The 23,160-nt window shown below is 41.5% G+C and overlaps 1 protein-coding gene across 3 annotated transcripts in view; it reads right to left on the bottom strand.

Moving 5' to 3' along the window:
- Dock10 (dedicator of cytokinesis 10) overlaps positions 1-23,160 on the bottom strand; it is a 245,163-nt gene that overhangs the window by 83,938 nt on the left and 138,065 nt on the right. For all 3 annotated transcript variants that reach the window (XM_051153999.1, XM_051153998.1, XM_051154000.1), the window contains exons 5-12: positions 19,400-19,472; positions 19,007-19,129; positions 18,665-18,799; positions 9,964-10,147; positions 8,097-8,182; positions 7,707-7,790; positions 7,425-7,580; positions 742-963 (exon numbers count right to left, since the gene is read on the bottom strand). In XM_051153999.1, the coding sequence (XP_051009956.1) occupies positions 742-963; positions 7,425-7,580; positions 7,707-7,790; positions 8,097-8,182; positions 9,964-10,147; positions 18,665-18,799; positions 19,007-19,129; positions 19,400-19,472 (1,063 nt within the window). The remainder of the gene's footprint in view (positions 1-741; positions 964-7,424; positions 7,581-7,706; positions 7,791-8,096; positions 8,183-9,963; positions 10,148-18,664; positions 18,800-19,006; positions 19,130-19,399; positions 19,473-23,160) is intronic.

Below are 23,160 nucleotides of genomic sequence, written 5' to 3'. Positions count from 1 at the left end.
ACTTAAAAACATGACAGCTTTTCATGGTGTCCTTGATTTCTTGTATGTTTTGTATCAGGACACTAGCCCAAGGGGCATGTCCCATGAAAGTCTTCACTCATCAGGAAAGTGGGACAGAGGGGAGGGTATTCTATTGGGAATCTAGGTGAGAGAAGCATGGGAGAATGGGGGAACTAGAAGGATCCAGAGGGTCCTAGAAACCTACAAGAAGAACATTATGATGGGCAGATCTGGACCCAGGGGTCCTGCTCAAACTATGGCCCCAGCCAAGGACAATACGTGCAGTAAACTTCGAACCCCTACCCAGATCTAGCCAATGGGTAGAATATTCTCCACAGTTGAGTGGAGAGTGGGGTCTGACTTTCACATGAACTCTGGTGCCCCATAATTGACCACGTCCCCTGGATGGGGAGGCCTGGTGGCACTCAGAGGAAGGATAGCAGACTACCAAGAAGAGAATTGATACCCTATGAGCATATACAGGGGGAGGAGGCCCCCTCAGTCACAGTCATAGGGGAGGGGAGTAAGGGGAAAATGGGAGGGAGGAAGGAATGGGAGGATACAAGGGATGAGATAACAATTGAGATGTAATATGAATAAATTAATAAAATATATTTAAAAAAACATGACAGCTTTAAGAAATTTTTAACTGGGAAATTGCCCATTCCGTATGACCTATTGTCAAGAACAATCTAAGGGACAAGGCTTTTCTGTCCCATCACAAGTAAACAATAGTGCAACCTGCTTTGGGAATTTTAGCCATTCCTCTGGAAGGCCCTTTGTGTGAGGTTCTTCTGTTTGTCTTGGCGTGCCTGTGTCGATATTGCCATTTTCCAAGGCCAGTGGGGCCCCTGGGAGCATCTGCCGGACAGCGGGGTGATTTAGATCCACGTGGAAATCAGCAGAGATCTTCCTGCTATCTCTGAGGTCGTAAAGTGCCACACTCACAAAAAAGGGCTCAATCTGTGGGGAAAACAAAAACCAGATGGTTCAGACATAAAACAATTGCTAATGCACCAATGTGGCTCATTGTATTTCCTAACACATCGCATGAAAGGTGCGCAGAAATCAAACTGTCTTTGACCCCCTGTGAAGTACCCAGAGATGCTCTCTGCAGAAGAAGCCTCCAAGCCCAGGGCTGCATTTCATTTGTTTCTTGACCCTAGACTTCCACTCAAGTGTTTTCTTCCGCATGTTCCACCATCAGCATATTAAACTTGAACAGCCTTCTATTTGCTTACGCGAATACTCAAAGAAAACACCCTTTACCCCAGTCTCTCCTGATCCCTGAAAAGTTAAATGGGGATCCTAGAAGTTTCTAGAGTGCACTGAGAAACATTTCACTAGTCAAACTATTTTTCTTTCCTTCTTTCTTTCTTTCTTTCTTTCTTTCTTTCTTTCTTTCTTTCTCCTTCCTTCTTTTCTTCCTTTTTTGTTTTGTTTTCATTAAATTATTTAGTTATTCACTTCACATCCCAATGGCAGCCCCCTTTCTTCTTTCCTCTCAGTCTCACCCTCATGCCCCCTCCACCCACAACCCCCTGCCCTTCTCTTCAGAAAAGGGGAGGCTCCCCATGCATATCACCAGCTCTGGCACATCAAGTTCCAGCAGGACTAGGGGAATCCTCTCCCACTGCGGCCAGAGAATGCATCCCAGCTAGGGGAAAGGGATCCCAAGGCAAGCAAGAGAGTAAGAGACAGCCACCCCCCATTGAATTATTAGGGGAATCACATAAAGACCAAACTGCACATCTGCTACATATGTGTAGGGGGGCCAGGTCCAGCCCATGCATGCTGTTTGGTTGGTGTTTCAGTCTCTGTGAGCCCCTAACCCTAATATTTAAGGTCATTATTTCTACTGATGCTCAATTGTTCTAGATTTGGCCAGTCTCTGCATCAAGGCACTCCTGTGTGGCTTTGGTAGTGATTCTCTCTCTCTCTCTCTCTCTCTCTCTCTCTCTCTCTCTCTCTCTCTCTCTCTCCTTTATTTCTTTTTCTTTCCCTTTTTTGAGTATTTATTTACTCAACAATGTGCTCTAGGTTCACCTCATATTCTCCATGCCTCAGATGTTTCTGCAAGGATGATCCTGTCTGTCCCTTTTTGGTAAGACTGACATTAAGAAATCAACATCTGGGTCCTGGTACTTAGTCATGAGGGCTACGCAGATCCCATGCTCTATCTTTACACAGGACGATACACAGGCAGGTACATAGTACTCTAATAAATCTTTAAGTATTTGTCTATATATCTGTATATGGATATTTATTAAAAACCAGCAAGTTCAAGTTGAAACCTTCACTTCTAATCCAAATACTCAGGGATTCTCCCTAATCTTATTTTTACAATTTATAACAGTGAGAAATATGGGTTCCACTAGCAACTAATACAAGGAACATCCCCACATCTCAAATTCCATTACTTTCCCATGTCTGCCAATACTCTGTGAACAAGTAGTTTATACAAAGGTCACAGAAAACACACTAGAATGAGATCACAGTAGAGGTAAAATTAGTTAGGATCTGTCCATTTCTGTGGGAGACTTACTGGAGAGACATTAAAACTTGGTCACCCACAGCATATATGAAAGCAGAGCACAGTGTAGGTCAAAAGACTATTTTCAGGTCTGTGGGCATAGGAACATAAGCACATAATCATGAGACACAAAGATGAATTTTTCATGAGGCACAAAAGTCCTTTGTAAAGTATGCCAATGATCATGGGTACATAAGTTTTGGGGTTCCAGGCCAGTCAAGAGAACTCAGCTAGAAATCAGAACCTCTGAGTCTTTTTAAATGGAACTCCTACTTAAGTCACAATACACAGATGTGATAGTTTGAATGGAGGTAATTCCCATAGGCACGTATATTTGAATACTTGGTACCCAGTTCGTAGAACTGTTAGGAAAGAATTCATAGGTATGGCCTTGTTGTGTGTCACGGAGGGATAGTTTTGAAGTTTTAAAAGACTCTTGAAACTGAAAAGCTTCTGTAAGGCAAAGAACACTGTCAATAGGACAAAATGGCAGCCTACAGAATGGGAAACCATCTTCACTAACCCTACATCTGACAGAGGGCTAATATCCAAAATATGTAAACAACTCAAGACGGTAGACACCAAACAAACTAATTAAAAATGGGATGCAGTCCTAAAACAGCAGAATCTCAACAGAGGAATCTTGAATGGCTGAGAAGCACTTGAAGAAATGTTCAATGTCCTTAGTCATTAGGGAAATACAAATAAAAACAACTCTGGGATTCCATCCTACAATTCAATTTGGTGGCTTCTCAGAAAATTGGTCATAGTTTGTTCTCAAGACCCAGCTTTACCACTCCCTAGGCATATGCCCAAAAGATGCTCCACCATACCATAAGGACGTTTGCTCAACTATGTTCATAGCAGCTTTATTTATAATAGCCAGAAACTGGAAACAACCTAGATGTTGCTCAACTGAAGAATGGGTAAAGAAAAAAAATGCTATATTTACACAATAGAATACTACTCAGCTATTAAAAACAAGGACACCATAAAATTTGCAGGCAAATGGATGGAACTAGAAAATATGATCCTGAGTGAAGTGTTGCTCCCGGCACAACTGTGAGGTAACCCAGACTCAGAAAGACATGCATAATTTATACTCATTTATAAGTGGATATTAGTCATATAGTGCAGGATAACTGTGCTATAACCCATAGACCAAAAGACATTAAGTGAGAAGAAAAGCCCAAGGGAAGATGCTTGAATCTCATTCAGAAGAGAAAATAAATGCAGAGAGAAATGAGGTTGGAGCTCAGACCTGGGGAGAGCATGGTCGGGAGGATAGAAGGACTTCAGGGAGAAAAGAAACTGTAGGCATGGGTATCTCTGAGACAAGCTGGAAACATAGGACAAAGTAGGGTTCTGGGAATATATGGAAGTGATTCTAAGTGAGACTCTTAGTAGCAGGGGTCATGGAGACTGAAGAGGACACCTTCTAACTAGACAGGTCTCCTAGTGGAGGGAGGGCAACACCAACGTACCCTACCCATAAAAACTTCAGCTCCAAACTTACCCTGGCCTACAAGATGTGCAGGGATAAAGATAGAGCAGAGATTGAGGGAATGTCTAGCCAATGCCTGGTCCAACCTGAGACCCACCCCTTGGGAGAGAGCCAACCCCTGACACTATTAACAATTCTCTGCTATGCTCACAGATAGAAGCCTAGTATAGCTGTCCTCTGAGATGCTACACCCAGCAGCAGATCCAAACAGGTGCTGAGACTCACAGCCAAACACTCGGCAAAGCACAGGGAATCTTGTGGAAGAGTGGGGGAATAGGGGACCTGGAGTTGACAGGAGCTCCACAGGAAGACCAACAGAGACAACTAAACAGGAGTCAGAATAGCTTGGAGAGACTGAAGCACCAACCAAGACCATGCACAGACTAGACCTAGATCCCCTGGAGAAGACTGCAACTTGATATGCCAATGTGGATTGATATCGTGTGAGGGCTCTCTTTATTTGAGAAGAAAAGGAGGGTGGGAGGATAGGGAGAAGAGAGGTGTGAGGGAAGGACTTGGAGGAAAGGAGGAGGGGAAGCTGTGATCTGGATATAAAGTAAATTAAAAAAATTCATTAATGGAAAAGAAAAAAAATTAAGGTGCAGAACAATACCCAACCTTGACATCTGGCCTCCACACATATCCACTGAGTCATATGTGAGTATGCATCCACACACAAGCATATATACATGTTATCAGATGTTGCACATGCAGTCACATGCATGTGCACATGCATACACACATTCATGCTTATTTAAAAGTAATTATTAAGTAAAAATTATTTTAGTAATTTAATTTAGTTTAGAAAAATTCTTCATTTGTGGTATTTGCAGTCTGGCAACAGTGGAAATGCAAAAGTAAAGAGATTAGTGAGGTACACAAAACACTTTGAAGGTCAAGATATAAAAATCACTATTTTTTCCTGAATTGTTGCATTTCAACTTCCACCTCCATTTGTTGAATGCAAATAAATCACCTTTGTTAATAACGCTTTCATGATGATTCATTTATTTTTCCAATCCACCCTCTCAACTAAAATGCCAAATCTTACTTTCTGAACGACTGCCTTTCAGGATGGATTTGTTTACCAAAGCACCTTCAAAGCCTGACAAATTAAGTGGTAGGTTACTGAGGGTTAGGCTGATGAATTTCTTTTGAAAATTCAGGAACAGGAAAATTTCAATGTAGCTACCATGGGACAGCTTTATTAGCTCTGATTGTTGGAGTAAATTCCTATGTTCAAAGAAATATTTCACACTATAAAACCAACACGTAGAATTTGGTGTTCTAGTTGATTGACTGAAAAATTACATGCTGTCAATACATACATTATAGTCTGTCTCCTCATCGTAAAAGTCTTTCATGGAGTCTTTAGATGCTCATGTATTAAGTACAGCAATTAGCTGTCCTAAAACGTGGAGGACCGGTCTTCAAAACATGGATGAGGATAGATACTGGCCTCTGGATGGAGTGCTGAGAGTTCTATGAAAGAGTCGGGGCGATGGAAGGACCTGGAGGGGTCTGGACCTCCACAGGGAGACCATCATGGCTACTAGATCTGGACCAAGGGGTGCCTGCACGAACTGTTATACCAACCAAGAACAATCCATGCAGAGAACCATGAACCCCTGTTCAGATATAGCAGATGGACAGTTCATTCTTCACATGAGGGTGGGTCGGGGGTAGGAGGAGGGGGACTGCCTCTGACATGAACTCTGTTGCCCTTGGCGGGGCAGCCCTGTGGGCACACAGAAGAAGAGGATGCAGGCTACCCTGATGAGACCTGATAGGCTGTGGTCAGATGGTGGGGGAGAAGGGCAGAAGAGGGAGTGAGGGTGGGAAAGGGAAAATAAGAGCGAGGGGATAACAATCAGGATGCAATATGAATAAATTATAATAAATAAAATATTAAAAAACAAAAACTATCAAGGTAAGAGTGATGAGTTCAAGAGAGCCATTAGTAAAAGAGTGCCAGTGGATAAACACAGAGGTTTCCAAAAACAATTCCATTCAATGAAAAAATGCCACCAAAGAAGCTGTTTTATTGATTTCATTATGATTACTAGCAAGGACAATCAAATTATTTTTAAAAGCAATTTCACAGTTTATTTTTTAAACATGGGCACCCACCGACTGTAAAATTACTTAAAAACACCTTTCGGATGCACAAAATCAACTAAACCCCTTGGCCTGAGAGACAGGAAAGGACACCTAAAAGCCACTCTCAGGGGGCTGGAGGGGCGGCTCATTGGTTAGGAGCCCTGACTGCTTTTGCAGCTGACTTAAGGTAAACATGCCCATATGCCTGTGACACAGTGACGCATGTGAAATGAAATGGACTAAAATCAAGTAAAAAATAAAGATGCATCTAAAGAGCTGCTGAGACTTGAGCAAATAGAGCCGCGCAGCTTCTGATTGTGATCTGCATGGAGGGGGGGGGGGCGGAGTCGCATGTCCTGGCAATGGCAGGTCGTGGTCTCTATGAGCTTGTGCGGAGGCTCATTAGAGGAGTGCAGCTACTGGCATGTCCCTGTCTATCCTTGTATCAGGGAAAGCCATGCTCTTTAACCACACATGCAGCTTTCAGGGGAGACACCAATCAAACGGTGAGGGATGATAGAGACATCTTCCTAGCCAACAGAACCCCCCAAGTCAACCTTGGTGATCGTGGGGAGGCTGGGGGACTCGGGGGACAGATTTTATCACAGTCCCATCACCCTCATATCCAAAAATATGCCCATTTTCTTTGGCTTTTGGTTTCCAAAATGGATTTTTAAATTGCACTAAAGAATGTGTTGGATGAAAAACAGATTTAAAATATTGACACTTTTGGTATTGATCAATGTACGAGATGACAAAGCCCATCTATTTTTATGTAGTGTGGTGACTAAGTGCTTTATGATTTGGATCAAGTTTTCTTAAATTTCCAAATAGTTTAAAGGACAAAGTTTTGGGGTACTTTGTTTTGTTTTACGTTCAGCATGAGAGCACGATTTGGTTCCTTGTAATACCTTTTTATTTTTCATGGAAGTGAAACTATTTGCTGCCATGCCTACTGGCCCCTCTTCTTCATTCTTCTGGCTAATCTCTCCTCTAACAGCAATGTCGTCTTCACTACCACCAGATAGGTACACCATTGTGTGAAGAATTCTAGAATGTTGTCCTTTTGTTGCTTCTTAAACATTTAAATTAAAAGGAAACTTTTATAGTGTATATGAAGAACACTTCCTCAGAACGTGTGCACCGTTGCAATACAGGCAGTGCAGGCAAGCAGACTTCCTGTATACTAGATGCTAGATCCTGGGATTAGCAGGGGTAGAAAAGGTTGGACTAGGATGGAATGGTGTAAGCTGGATGTTCATGTGATAGAATGAGAGAGAAACTTACATTGGTCACAGGATCATTTTCATTCTCCGTAACACATCCCTGAAGATTTAAGTTGAGAGCTCTGCAGAGGATCAGGATTCTTTTGGCAGCTTTCTCTTCAAAGGGCTTGATCATAAACTCATGTTCAAAAAGGTCCCTTTTTTGAAGCTTCAGGGTCTAAAAAAAAAAAAACCAGTTTTCAGAAATCTTAGTTAGCCAACACTCATCGTGAAAAAAGACATTTTAAATTAGAACCGACAGTTACATGGGTCAAGTTCATCTCTGCTCAGAATCCTGACTTACGTCTATGTCTGGGTCCAGCGAGAACAGGTTGAGCCTGTCCATGGAGCGTGTTGTTTTGACAGTGTCTTCGGTTTCTGTGAGGTACTGCGGAGAGACCCGTGTTAGTCCCTGGTGTCTAGACTTCCCCATGTAGTCCCAGACACACCCACAAAGGCCAAGAAACAGCCTTTTAGTTTTATTACTGTTAAGTCATGCACCAATACAAGGCAAGTCTTATAAACGCATGCTCTTATTTTCAAGGGCCATGCCATGCTAAGTAAAACCCTTAGATTGATGAAGAGTTCTAGATTAGTTGTTAGTCTAAATCTTAAAGAAAAGGCAATGTCATCTTTTCCTTGAAAGAAGTAAGCAGATCAAACACATGTGGAAATACATTGCCAGCTTCATTACTTTTGTGAAGTCCGGATGCAGGCTGTTCTCTGGAGAGTCTGTTTCCTCCAGTGCACATTCACAAGTCGCGGCGTTATCCAGCAGATCTTGAAAAGACAGACCAACACAGGTTATTTAACAATATCAGTCAGATTTTCCGCACATACAATACTGGAATAAGTTCGAGAGCTCAGAGTGTTGTTGATGAACCTTAGCCTTCTGTTTGGCCTGTCTACAGTACACTATGTCAGAATGTTAAGCAATTAGGGGTTGAAAACAAAATTTTTTGAGAATCATTTTAATAGTCTTACCATGCCAATATTCTGAATCACTAAGAACTTTGGGTCCTAATGACGCTAATGTGTATGGGTAGTCTTGGCTTCTTTCAACAATGCCTGACAAAATTTTCTCAAATACATGAATATTTTTCCTAATTCTCATGGTCAGGGAAGTTACTTAGAATCCATCTTTTAGCTTCAGCTACTTAAACACTGTAGAATACTGAAAACAGAAATTGCTCTATTTGGCAATTAATAAGTAAATAACAAGTGGCTGTTAAACATCTGCTATGGCTTATGGAAGTTGTGTGAAAACCCCCAATAGTTTTCTATGTGACGTTTTCATGTTAGGGGACAAGCAAGTAGTGCTTGGTAATGGCTGTACTTTGGTTTCTGATTCACAGTTGTCTTAAAATATCGTAAACTGGTTTTCTTTGGGGAGCACTGACTGAGCTTGTGGAGCAGAATTTCCCATTTAAACAGTTAAGAGTTGACTCAGTCTCTCATCCTATTCTGTTTTCTCTTTTCCTTCTCTTTGTCTACAGTGAGTAGAGTCTTACGAAGGAACTAGGCTGGAAGAAAGAAAAAGAATTGTGAGTGCATGTATACGTCCATGTTCATATGTGCCTGCAAATGTGTATATGTGTAGGCCAGTGGACTTCCTCAGTTGCCCTCTGTCTAATATTGTTATTCATCAAATTTTTATTTGCCAACTTCAGACATGCGTACGATATGTTCTCATTATCCTCACCCATTCTCTCTTCTGTCTCGTGTCCAGTCGCCATCACACCACCATTTTTAGTCCTTTCCTCTGATCCCTGATGTTTTGTTTCATTTTGTGACCCTTTTAGTTTAAATAGTAAATATCTGTGTGATCTTTAGAATAGAACTTATCCATTGGTGATTGTCCATCTCATTTTATGGGGCAGGTTCTCCCTCTGAGCCTAGAGCTCACAGATATAAATAGACTAGCTGTCCAGCAAGCTCCTGGAATGCTCCTGTCTCTGCCTCCCTCTCACCGGGTTGGAAAGTGTATGCCATTGCAACGAGATTTTTACACCAGTCCTGAGATCTGAACTCAGATCATCAGGCTTGTATGCCTCAGACTGTAGTAACTTAACTAAGCTTCCAGCCTAATTAACTTTCTCACGAGGACACCATGACAGATGTTGCTGGAACTTTCACATATCAGCTGACCTCAAGACGGTCCAAACAACATCAATCAAAGATGCCTTGCAGATAAGAGGAAGGAGAGCATGCTTATGTACAGCGTAAGTACAACATGCTGTACTTATTAAATGCAATGCAAAGCCCAAGTTCAAAATGTACCTGTTGTACAATCTTCCCAATAGAAACGTGTACAGTTTTTGTGTTTCTGGGACCTGAGACCCAACTTTGTTTGTTGGGTGATGGCCCCAAGTCCCTTTCAGTCAATGTAATATTATACTTCTATGTAGAAACTGTGGTGACTCAGTAGCAATAAAGATCTGGGGTGAGTGTTATAGAGCATGTAGCTCGAGGACGTATGAGTCCGGCCAGACAGCCATCACTGCTACTAATTGCCAACGTGAACTTAGCCAAAGCACAGTGACGGTCTCCTGAGCTCTCACCTAGCCCCAGCTCGGCGAGCTCTGTGCTCCTCCTTCCCTGGAGTGGCCCCTCAGGACTGATTTGCAAGGTGCGGTTGAGAGTGTGGATCCACTCGTCCATATCTGACTCTGTTTCAGCTGCCAGCACAAAATAGGTCAGGTCGTTCATTTTCAATTCAAAGGCATATTTCCTTAGCCTGTTATTCTGTGGTATAAAAAGAATGAACAAAACAATAAGCCATGAGAGAGAGAGAGAGAGAGAGAGAGAGAGAGAGAGAGAGAGAGAGAGAGAGAGAGAGAGAGAGAGAGATTTTATATGGTCTTGGGATTCCAAAGTGTTTCCATCCAGGTGAACGGCAAAAAGAAGACCTTACAAAACACAATAGAGCTTTAGATGAGTTCAGTCATTTGGTCTATTATCTGTCTGTCTGTGTATGTACGTATGTATGTATGTACGTATGTATGTATGTATGTACGTACGTACGTACGTACGTACGTATGTGTGTGTGTATGTATGTGTGTGTATGTGTGTATGTATACATGTATCATCTATGTACCTACCAATCTATCATCTACCTACCTATCATCTACCTATCTATATCTATATCTATATATCTATCATCTATTTTTAGGACTTTTTGTACTTAAAATATTGTATGTCTGTTTTGGTTAACTGAATGGCAATTTGGCTTAGAACATTCCTCTTTAGGCCTAAGGGTGAATATATTGCAGACTTCTTTCAGACAACTGCTTGGAGGCTGCATTTTCATTTTGTCACCTAAATTCTATCTGTTACTCAGACTAGTAAGTCTTCTGACCCCACCATACTCTAGACACAGCAGCTGCTATGGCACTAACAAGTTGCATGATGCCTTAGTACCCAAGGCACATTTCTCCCTTTGCATCTTCCTTGACCTTTTACCATAGCTGACATGTCAGCCATCACTTTCTTAAAATCGCAGATACCCTGGACCCTCACCATGCCTGCTTTTCTTTCAATCTCCCAGTCTCTGATGGATCTTCCCTTTTGCCATTTCTCCAAATAAGCCTCGTGGCTCTGCCTTATATTCTTTGCACTCTCACTTAGTCTAAGGGCTCCAACATCATCCATACACAACAACACCCGAACCAACTTCCTCATTCTTCCTCATTATGACATCTTTACATTGGGTTTGGTGCCCAACCAAAGAGGCCTTACTATAGTCTCCCAAGTTACCCCCTGTAGCACCATTCTTGCTGAAATGAGCCAGACCCCAAGCATAGTCTCCAAACAAACAATGAGCAGATGATTGCTCCTCATGTGCTGACATGAGTTATATTCTTTCTTCAAATCTCCTCTGAAAGCATTATTCAATTTCCAACCTTAGAATATGGAGACAAAGGTTCTTGATCTATGGAGTGTATGAAATAAATTGGAAGTACGTACTTCCTTCTTTTTAAAATCTTCCTTGACAAACATACCTATCTTTTAAACATACTTTAAAAGTGGAGAGTTTTGCTGAACACTGGATCTTATGCCAGTTCACACATTGCTCAAAACAGTCATAGTTCCTAAAGGAAAAAGAGAAATCTAACTCTTAGAACTGATAATTTAGTTGGGAAAATTGTGAATATATATGCAATTGAAGGAATGGCCAAAAAGAAAAGTCGAAAAAATAGTTTTTGATATAAGTGAGTATATACCATTTGTCTCTTTTTGCTTCTGGGTGAACTCACTCATTATGATAATTTCTAGTTCAATCCATTTGTCCACAAACTTTTGGAATTCCTTGTTTTTAATAGCTGAGTAGTATTCCATAGTGTAAATGTACCACAGTTTCTTTATCCACTCTTCTACTGAGGGATACTTAGGCTGTTTCCATGTTCTGGCTATTATGAATAAGGCAGCTATGAACATGGTTGAGCATATGTCCCTGTTGTGTCTTTCTAAGGAGCTCAGTGCTCCTCCTTCTCTTTCATGGTCAAGGGGTATGTTTGCTTTGTAATGACTCACTCACAGGCCTGGATCTCTAACAACACACAGGTCCCATGTGCAGAAGCTAACTTTTGACCATTGGCATTTAGCTTAGTGAGTGATGCTATACTGCCACAGAAGAGGGGTTTGCTATGCTGGCATTTTGTACTGGGCAAAGCTATGCTTTCGCCTCAGTGCTTGCAGACTCAGGGAGATAAATGCTAAACAACTAGCCCTAGAAATATACAACCGGAACATGAGCATACTTAAAATTCATATAAACATTTTAAAAAAGAAACTTTAGATTCTGTAAGGACACAGAATAGAATAATTTGGATAAAACAAGGTAATGGTTAAGATTTAAGATTTGATAACAACTCAAACAGTGTAGGAACAGCAATAGAAAGGCAGCAGCCCTGAACTTAGTATGCAAACAGCATATAGTGAGCTTAGAAATGCAAGTCCTGGATGCTCTCCTTGGGAGGGGTGGGTCGACTCCCTCCCTCCACCCCAACATGCCCTTCTGGTAAACCGTGGTGCGGAGGAGGTTTCTCAGACTGCCCAAGACTCATGATACACAGCTCTATAGGCAAAGACAATGGGGCTGGAAAACAGGTTTCCTATAAGGTTCTGATTGCTTTGAATGACAAGAGAAATACAAATGGACACCATGGAAAGAACTAGGGATGTCTAGAGTATGGGCATCACTTCTGCTTGGAAGCTGTCAAGATCGGAGTGTTGTGCAAAGCAGACAAATCTTGGTGTTGCACAACTCGAGGCTGGAGATAGAGTAGCTGAACACCTGCATCAAATGTTCCTCTGGGTCAGAGTTAAAAGTGGATTCACTTGCAATCAGCTTTGAAATCCAGTTTTAGAAATTAGACTTGACAAGTGAAGGCTTTGGTGGGACATGCCCCTTGGGCTAGTATGCAGATATAAGTGAGTATATACCATTTAAGTCTTTCTGCTTCTGGGTTAACTCACTCATGATCATTTCTAGCTCAATCCATTTATCCACAAATTTCGGGAATTCCTTGTTTTTAATAGCTGAGTAGTATTCCATAGTGTATATGTACCACAGTTTCTTTATCCATTCTTCTACTGAGGGACACTTAGGCTGTTTCCATGATCTGGCTATTATGAATAAGGCTGCTATGAACATGGTTGAGCAAATTCAAACTAAGGCACTAGCCAAGGACAATACAGGCGGTAAACTTTAAACCCCTACCCAGATCTAGCCAATGGTCAGAACAGTCTCCACAGTTGAGTGGAGAGTGGGATATGACTCTCTCACGTACTCTGGTGCCTCACATTTGACCATGTGCCCTGGAGGGAGAGACCTGGTGGCACTCAGAGGAAGGACAGCAGGTTACAGAGAAGAGACTTGATACCTTATGAGCATATACAGGGGGAGGTAATCCCCCTCAGGAACAGTCATAGGGGAGGGGAATAAGGGGAAAAGTGGAGGGAGGGAAGAATGGGAGGACACAAGGGATGGGATAACCATTGAGATGAGATGTAACAAGAATAAATTAATAATAAAAAATTAAAAAAAAAAGAAATTAGACTTGACTTTCTAAAGTGCATTCTGTACATCAGATGAGTTGAATCTGGTTGCCAATGTTTCAATAATTCAAAAGCATTGTTAAAATATGTATCTTTGAAAAAAATTCAGCAAAGTATAACAAGCTCTTATTTCTCAAAACAGGTGATTTACAAATGAAATGAGCATTGTGTTTGCGAGTCTGAAGCACAGAACTGCTTGCAGCGTATAGGAGCTTGTGGTGGGGGTGGTGACAATCTAGGGGGCCTCTCTGATCTCTCTGTAATTCTAAAGATAACCTCAGATCGAATAACCAAAAAGAGAAGACAAACATAGAAAATCAATAATGTAGTCTAATAACTCCAACATGCAATTGTTGTCATTGAAATACTAATGAAGGGGTAGTGACAATTTTTAATACTCTCCCAATTTTCCTCCTTTTTCTTTAAATCAGTCTTCTCTGTAGTTGACATAAGGCTTTGCCAAGTCAAGACTACATGACTTCATAAGCAATAGGAAATGTAATCTATGGTTCTATAATGTGTTTATTGAGTGGTGCTAGACAGTCTACAGTGAGTCTTCTCTGCCCCTGGAGATGTCTTGAATATACAGGCTGTAGGGAAAGTACAAATGCCACAGAGGACACAGTAGTGAAGAGGAAAATCACTCAAACTATGGACTGCATTCTGCCTGTCACGTTACACAAATTGCTTACAGATTTTTATAGGAACCAAAAGAGAATGATCTAACACATGGCATCCCTCCCAGGCTCATGATGCTGGGGGCTCACATCCATGCCATCTTTTCCACTTCCTTTAGGTTTTATCCATTTCTTCGGGAAACAAAACTGACCAAATACTTCCTTTGTGTCAATCACACAGTATTAGCAAATATTCGCACAAAATACTTTGCCTCGTTGAACTTGCATTCGACTTTTCCTGCTTTCATTCCTTCCTATCCTTCCTTTCATTCTCTCTCCCTCCTTCTCCCTCTCTCTCTCTGTCTCTCTCTCTCTCTCTGTCTCTCTCTCTCTCTCTGTCTCTCTCTCTCTCTCTCTGTTTGTGTTTTAATTTTCCATATCCATGTGCTGGCGGGTGTCATTCCACTACCAACTTGAACCGTTGTGACATGTTTTCAGCCACTAGCACTGTTGAGATGGACCCTCAGACAAATGGGATTCTTGGGCCATTTATTTTCTTCAGTATTGGCAAGACCTGAAATGTAGCGATGACTGGATGGACAGATGGATAAACAGATGAGTGAATGACTGAAAAAAGCCTGAAGGATCAAGATTGGGTAACCCAAACATAAATATTTCTCAGTTACAGATTGGCCTATAATATAGATATAATGCTGTTTGTTAAAAGTCTTTTTTTTTTTTTTTAAAGAAGCGTGGTTAGGTTTTTTGTTGTTTGTTACCATGACTCGAGAACCTAGCAATCACAAACATCATTTAATGATTCTGAGACAGAATTGACTTTTTCCTCTCCTTCAGATCACCCCTGTAGTGTGTGACTTACAATTCCAATAGTTATTTGTGGTTAAAAAAAAAATTATTGTACCCGTGGTACAAATGAGGCAAGCTACAATGCTGTGTTCACTAAGAGATTGTTATAAACTGGAACTCTCAAAGAATCCCAGAATTTAGGTAGCACTTACTGAAGCAAAGACTTTGTTCTTTTATTTTCTTTCTTCTTTTTTATTCAAGAGAAACTGGCAAGGATCCCTGACAAAACAGATCTGACTCACCCTAGCTATTCATTTGTTCTGTGCTTTTGTGCACGTGTGACTCATCTTTAAGCACAAAATGTGCTCAAGAGCTTACTAGAATGATGTTTAAAATTTGCATGGTCTCTCTTGAAATCTCCTTCCCGGGTGTAAAACTGTGTAAATCAGGGAGAGCTGCTACTATCAGAAAGTGATGTGTGTGTCCTCCCCTTGCCCCCCAAGAGAGTGACCTCAAGAAACTGGAGGCCCCCGTTTCCATAAAGGCAGAAGCTATTGGGAAAGGTCTTAATAAATTCAGGGATTTATTGATGAACTCTGTAAAAGACACACGTGTAAAATCCATCTTGGGGAATCCTAAAGACCTAGAGAGACTCTGTATAGACTCTGTGTTGTGACTCCAGAAGATCTCAGAAAGGAGACAGAAGTGAGGAAGATTAGTTCTGAGATGTGCAGAGTAACAGAGTTATCCTCTCTTCTGCATTCCTAGACCCTGCCACAGACTCCTATTCATAGCCCCATTTGTCTTCTAGGGTTGCTGACATAACAGTGAGCATGTTGCTCTAATGTAGCACTGAGCATGTTGCTCTGACATAACAGTGAACATGTTTCTCTGACGTAACAGTGAGCATGTTGCTCTGACGTAACAGTGAGCATGTTGCTCTGACGTAATGGAGAGTGTTGCTTTGACGTAACAGTGAGCATGTTGCTCTGACGTAACAGCGAGCATGTTGCTCTGACGTAATGGAGAGTGTTGCTCTGACGTAACAGTGAGCATGTTGCTCTGACGTAATGGAGAGTGTTGCTCTGACGTAACAGCGAGCATGTTGCTCTGACGTAATGGAGAGTGTTGCTCTGACGTAACAGTGAGCATGTTGCTCTGACGTAATGGAGAGTGTTGCTCTGACGTAACAGTGAGCATGTTGCTCTAATGTAGCACTGAGCATGTTGCTCTGACATAACAGTGAACATGTTTCTCTGACGTAACAGTGAGCATGTTGCTCTGACGTAACAGTGAGCATGTTGCTCTGACGTAATGGAGAGTGTTGCTCTGACGTAACAGTGAGCATGTTGCTCTGACGTAATGGAGAGTGTTGCTCTGACGTAACAGTGAGCATGTTGCTCTGACATAACAGTGAGCATGTTGCTCTGACGTAATGGAGAGTGTTGCTCTGACGTAACAGTGAGCATGTTGCTCTGACGTAATGGAGAGTGTTGCTCTGACGTAACAGTGAGCATGTTGCTCTAATGTAGCACTGAGCATGTTGCTCTGACATAACAGTGAACATGTTTCTCTGACGTAACAGTGAGCATGTTGCTCTGACGTAACAGTGAGCATGTTGCTCTGACGTAATGGAGAGTGTTGCTCTGACGTAACAGTGAGCATGTTGCTCTGACATAACAGTGAGCATGTTGCTCTGACGTAATGGAGAGTGTTGCTCTGACGTAACAGCGAGCATGCTCATGTTGCTCTGATATAACAGCAAGCATGCTGCTGTGATGTCTATCTCTCATGTTGACTTTAACAGGAGAGTGAGTTTCTCATGCTTAAAACTGTTCTAAGCATAACATAAGCACTAAATAAGGTGCTGAATGAATGAGCGAGTTATTGAATACAGATAAGGATTAGCTAGCATGTTTAGGGATCAGTTTGAGGAATACAAATCACAACTTACTAGAAGGCTTTTCTACAGTGGAGTGTTTTTCTTCCAAAGTTGTGAACTATTATGGGCCTATCAGGGAAGCAGGCTGAGGACACACTATTACCCAGATCCTTCCCAAGTCTCTGCACACTTTCTTTAGGTTTATGTAGGAGAAACCTGAGGTCAGAGGTTCAGGATGTCAATAGCACTAGTGTCCGAATGCTGACCCGAATGAACCCCAGGCTTCTACTTGCTCTGCTAGGATCTTCCTAAGACAACGTTTTAAAAGGGTCTGGAACAAAACTCAAGTTAGAGATGGTGAAGACAGGTGCCTAGGATAGACAGATTAAAACATAAAGTGGCGTGTTAGAGTAGCGTTCGATATAAACTGCATCCCAGGAAGCTTACTATATAGAAAAGACTATGATGGGACTTTTTAGAAACAATGAGTCACCGGAAAAAAACAAAAAAGGGAAAAAATTTAAAATTTCAGGTCAGTGTAATTATAAAATGTCATCACTGATCTCCAAAGTATTGTTAAAGATGTGCTCCAGATCTTAAGGCCAGAGGGTCTCCTTTGAGTGACCAAGTGACCATCAAGAGACAAGCATCTCCACTCTCCATTAAGATCAGCACTGCCCTTTCCATGTGGAAAGCTGCCTTCTGCATTAGAACGCAATCAGTATTCCCCTTCTAGCAGGGTTCTCGGGTGGCACACTGAATTAATCCTTAAAGTTTAGTCTTATTACTTCCTGGAGGAGCTCCAGATTTTAACAGATGAAGTGTTTAGAAATCATAGGCCTGGGCCTGAGAGGTTGCAGAGTGCTCTGTGTTGCCTCTCTAGATCTGAGTGAACTCCAGAGTAGTGCAGGGTGGAAACTCAGCTGGGACATCACAGGCTCTGTGAGTGTCTGCAGTGCGTTAAATACGGAGAATATATCTCTAAGGTCCAGAGTCTTCCTGTAAGACTTGAGGGGGCAGCACTGTTACAGTTATTTGCTTCAACTCTTAAATAAAAAGAAACAATGAATTTGTATGAGTTAAAAAAAATAGGAAGAAAAAAAGAAAGAAAAGGGCATACAATATCCATGGACCGGGGGACATCCATGAACTTACTCTCGTTTCACTTGACACAGTGGTTCATGACTAGTGCAATACTAAGGCCAATAGTCTGAAGATCAAGAGCTTCCAGAAGCATCTTGTCTGTAAACTCTTTGCAATCAAAGGAACCTGTGACTTTAGAGAAAATCTCCACTTCTAAGAAAGATGCTCTGTGCATACATGGGATCTACTACCTGGTAATGAGGAGAAGACAGTTTATGGCTGTAAGCTCTCTGATTGACATGTCTCCCTCAGGAGTTACATTGGTTCAGTGGTTTTCTAGGCTGTGGCCTGGATCAGGGTCATTTTCCTCTTTTCCTTGAAGAAATAGCTCAGACTTGCTCACACTTCGGGACTCTGCTCCCTCTTGTTCCTTACTCCACAGACCCTTTAGTCTCTTTGCAGTCTAATTACTTTTGTCTCCTTTCAAAAATTCTTCCCTTCAAATATCAATATTCCCTTTCAATACCATGACACACACTTCTTCCATCTATTCAGCTCTTTTTTGTTTTACTAGAAAAAATGCCTTGTTGATTCCACTGTTTCCTCGTTTCTTTGCTTGTTTCCTGCTTTTCCCCCTATTAAAGTAAGTTTTGTGGGAGTATGGATCTACACTGTGTCTTTTCCCACGAATACCCAGAGTCCAGAACAGTTTTCACTTATACATATATATTCTGAGTATTTTTTTTGCATGTATCATGCAATAACAATAAAACCATCATGAGGAAGAGGGATTTTTTTTTTTTTTTCACTCACCTGCACCACACCTGTGCAGGAATCCAAAAAGATGCAACCTTTGGGTTCTTTGGATATTTTTTCATCTTTGTAAAAGTTCATAATGTAGGAGTTGTCTGGCAACTGAGTCAGCTGGAAGTAGCGCTTTTTGAACGACTAAATAAAACACAAAAGGAGGGAGTTTGAATTCTGTTACGCTACTACCCATGGAAGTGACAAGTCTTCAAATTTCTTTATAAATCAAATATTATAGAAAACATGAACTTCATGCACATGGCTCCTCTCCATGCTGTGACCCAAGAAGAGGTGCGAAGAAAGGTGACAAATCAGGGATTCGTTTTTTTTTTTTTGAGGTGTCCTTACCCGAACAGTGACAGTATTGTTCACAGTGCTGTTGAAGTTCCCCTTGTAAAGCCAGCCAGACTTGAACACACCAGTGCCTCCAGCTCCCCCACCGCCCTTGGAAGACGAGTGGGACGTAGTATCCTGAGACAAAAGCCATCATTAGCTTTGCAGCCAGCCTTACGGAGCCCAAATCTTAGACACCGCATTTAAAAACCAGACTCCTTTTCCTCTTTGACTCACCCGCGATACTCAAGTTCAGTGTCAAAACAAACATGATTCATTTTGCCTAAAAGCCCCAACACAAACGGTTCCTGCTTGCTCAGGAGAAACACATTGCAAAGAAGCCAGCGTGGACAGGAACTAACAGCCCTCACACTTTAAATCTGTCACTCCCTTGCAACAATCACTTACTTCATCCTTATCAGCGTCTTCATGGTCGACTTCAAAGGAATGTGAAGGAAGTTTCTCTGGCTTGTGTTCTGCTCTGATAATTGAAAAAGAAGGAAAAAAAATGTCTACTTTGTCATTTGATATCTTGCTTTTGTTTTCTGTTGTTCCCAAGATCACAGTGACTCCATAAACATTGTTCTGATTTTTTTTTTTTCTTTTTCTCTGGGAAGTGCTAAATTTCCCTTTACACCATTGTACCTTATCTCTACTAAGTACATATTTTAAATCAATGAGCCATCATTGACATAGATTTGTACATATTTTTTATGGTGGCTGAGAGCAGAGAGGGTGGATATAAATCTGAGTGTTGCGCCTTCCCTCTTCTGCATTCTGAGGTAGAATATTAAGCAGTGCCACTTGTGTTAGCTTTTCTGGGCCACCTGTATGTAACATGGCCAATGGTACGGGAATGTTGCCCAAGCAGCTTCAGGCACAAAAGGACTTGAATCCCAAGAAGCAAGCCATGTTTTGGCTCTCAGGTTGTGTCATGCCCTGTGGGAGCCCCTCAGCAGCCTACTCAGATGGAGAAGTGGAGGCTGCACATGCTGTGTGCACCCTTTGGCATCACAGAGGTTTCAGTGTTGGCTGTGGCATGATCGGTCATCCCAGGGGAAGAGGAAGGCACAGCTGGCTTTATAGGCACAGAATAAGTCGGAAGTAAGTTTTCCTTGGCTCAAGTCTGTCTTGTAATGAAAGGCTGGAGGAAGCCAGACTCTGCACTCAGAGTTGAGGCTTTCTTTGATTGTCAGCCCTTTGCCACCTTTTAAGGCGTAAAAATCTTACATGCAGATATTTCATATTTAAGATGACATATCATGCAGAATCTAAGCCAGACTATGAGAAAAAGAAGACCAAAGGTGAATTTGTTAATCCCATTGCACATCCGTTCCTGAGCTGACAGTGTTCTGAAGAGAAAGGGAGGAGGCTAAAGGCTCCTGACACTTAAGTTCCTTCTGTGCACTCTCACAGGCTGCTACCTAATGGATGTAAAGGGCTCTTCTATCCTCCCTCTGCAGAACAGCACTGTGTCGGCTTCCCAGTGCACCACAGGAAGTTTTAGCACTGTGTCGGCTTCCCAGTGCACCACAGAAAGTTGTAGGACACAATCCCATTCGCTGTTAAGAACTGTCCATTTCTTAACAGAGTCTCAAACATTAGAAAGTGTTTTACATCCATCACCATTACCTGTGCCCCGACATGTGCCATCACCGGGTCCTGCACGCTACTGTGACGAGCACAGGACCTGAGATCATGTGTTTAAGGATCTGAGATTGAGTGTTAAGGATGAAATATGGACTTTTCTGTCATTTTAGTTCTGATTCTCTTGTCTACTTTTTTTTTTTTTTTTTTTTTTTTTTTTTTGTCTGTGGCCTTTGTAAAATATCAAGACCTACTGGTCAGTACTTGCAAGTGGTAAGAATTTTTCTCAACAGTTAAAAGTGGGAAGAAGAGCTGTAGAAAGTGTTATTTGGAGATGATCCTCTTGGGCTTGGAGATGGCCCAGTGGGGAAATCGTTTGCTGTGCAAATATAAGTATCTGAGTTCCAGCCCCTGCACCGATGTAAAAACCGGATGTGCTCCTGTATGACTGTTATCCCAGTACTTGTAGGGGTGGGTGGGAGACAGGAAGAAGTTCTTAGGAGCTACTGCCAGCTCCTTTAGATAAAATGTGAGCTCCAGGTTCAATGAGCGAGTCTGTCTCAGAAAATAAGGCTGAAAATGATAGGCTATACACTCCATGTTGACTCCACGGAGTCTACATTGTCCACACAGTGAAGAATGCGCCTACTGGCGTGCGTGAACGTGCACTCACACACACTAGAGGTTGCCTTCAAGTCTGGCACATAGTAAAGATTTAAAACGTATTTGTTATTAGATATGTATGACTTACATACTTACACCCCCAAATTAAATTCATATTAAAAAACCTAATAACATGGAATATGACATTCTCCATGGCTTATTGACAAGTTGGAAGATACTTAAAACCATAGATGGAAGTTTAGTATGCAAACTTAAATATGCATACACATATATGTATAATCAGAATTCTGCACATGATTCTGGGGCTGCAGTTTTGCCTAATTTTGCTATTTTACAGAGATAAAAATGAAAAGCGTAGGAGCCACTTGTATAAGCACACAGAAGAGAGGGGATTGGAGGAATTATCTGAAATGACGTTATCAGGAAAGATGACTTCAAATCATCACTGAAAACACTAGAAAGAACACAGAAATTTTCTTTCTTCTCTGGAGAGCCTCAGATGTGTTCCAGTTCATCTGTGCTAATCGCCACAATGATATTAACTTGTTCTGTTCCTTTTGGTCCTGGTCACCTTCCTGGGAAGGCATGGCAAGTAGTTTTCACATGATTACCTTCAGATCACTGGGGAAAACTTCCTACGCCATTATTTTTCTCCGTAATAGCACATTATACTCCAAGAACAAGAAACTGCTCCTTTCACATTTTTTTTTATTTGATTGACAGGATAAAGCCTCTGAATGCAGCAGTCTTTTCCCTTCTTCTTCTCATGAAAGGTGACATTTCATCTGAGTTTGAGGGGCAAGTCCAAATGTCAAGTTTTAGATCAATTGCTTGAAAAATTTCATCTGAAATGAGGGCATTATGGGATTTAAAAATTGATGGTATGGCCGTAAAGGCAGGGTGGTGGAAACTTGCATGTTAAGTGGCTGTACATACATTTTTGTAAACTGTAGAGGGAGTGATCTTAAGAACTATGACTACAGAAATCATGCTGATGTGAAGTGAGTCATTTCCTAATCAGCTAGGTGTGACTATTTCGCGATGCCTCTGTATTTCAAGACATCAGTTTGCACATGACAGGAGCATATAATATTATCTCATGTTACAATGAATAAAAAAGCATAATGAGCTTTACATCCAATCACAAAGTGTTTGGTTAATCCCATAACTCTTTTGCCATTGGGTACCAGTGGGCATATTATGCAAGAGCAGCTAGGACTGTAAGTCACAAGGTTCTTAATTAGGCAAAATTGATGACTACTTTTCTCCTCTGGTAACATGCATAGCATCTTCCAACACTGAATTCTAGCCAGCAACGATGACGCTTCCATGTCAGAACCAACCTGTGCTATGACTGTAATATGTGGTATCTTCAGCAATAGGACCTCATCATCAATTTCTGGAGGGTACTAACAGCTATTGAAACCATCTGGACCAGTCTTACAAGACATGCTCAGTGGTACAACAGTGACATAACTAGTATAGCAATAACCAAACACTTGTTTTTGATTGACTTTAAGGCTTGTTCCAAAAGATGAAACCCATACTGGACACTATTATTGAGACCAATAATATAGCCACCTATGTAGATAGGTCCTAGGCCTTAGATAAGACACTACTACTGTTACTCTGCTAAGTGGATAGAGTATTGTTAGTCCAATTCCTAATGACTTATCATTACACCTATAGATTAGTGTATTTCCCAGTGCTCATCACAGAGTTTCTCCTTGCAATAGATTCCAGTTAACATATAGATACACAACTGGTCAACATTCAGAGAATAAGAGACTGTGAAATGCTCATCTATCTCTTAATGAGACACCTATATCATACCCCCTCCTGACAAGGCTCAGGGACCATTATAGAGGAGGGGTCAGAAAGACAGTGGGTGGTTGAAGCAAAGTTGTGTTTTTGAGACATTAACAGAACACATATGAAATCACAGCAGTCATTCCAAC

This window comes from Acomys russatus, chromosome 12 (assembly GCF_903995435.1).
Source record: "Acomys russatus chromosome 12, mAcoRus1.1, whole genome shotgun sequence".
NCBI classification, from domain to species: domain Eukaryota; kingdom Metazoa; phylum Chordata; class Mammalia; order Rodentia; family Muridae; genus Acomys; species Acomys russatus.
Note: the sequence above shows the minus strand (reverse complement) of the source record. Positions and strands in the feature narration are given on the sequence as shown.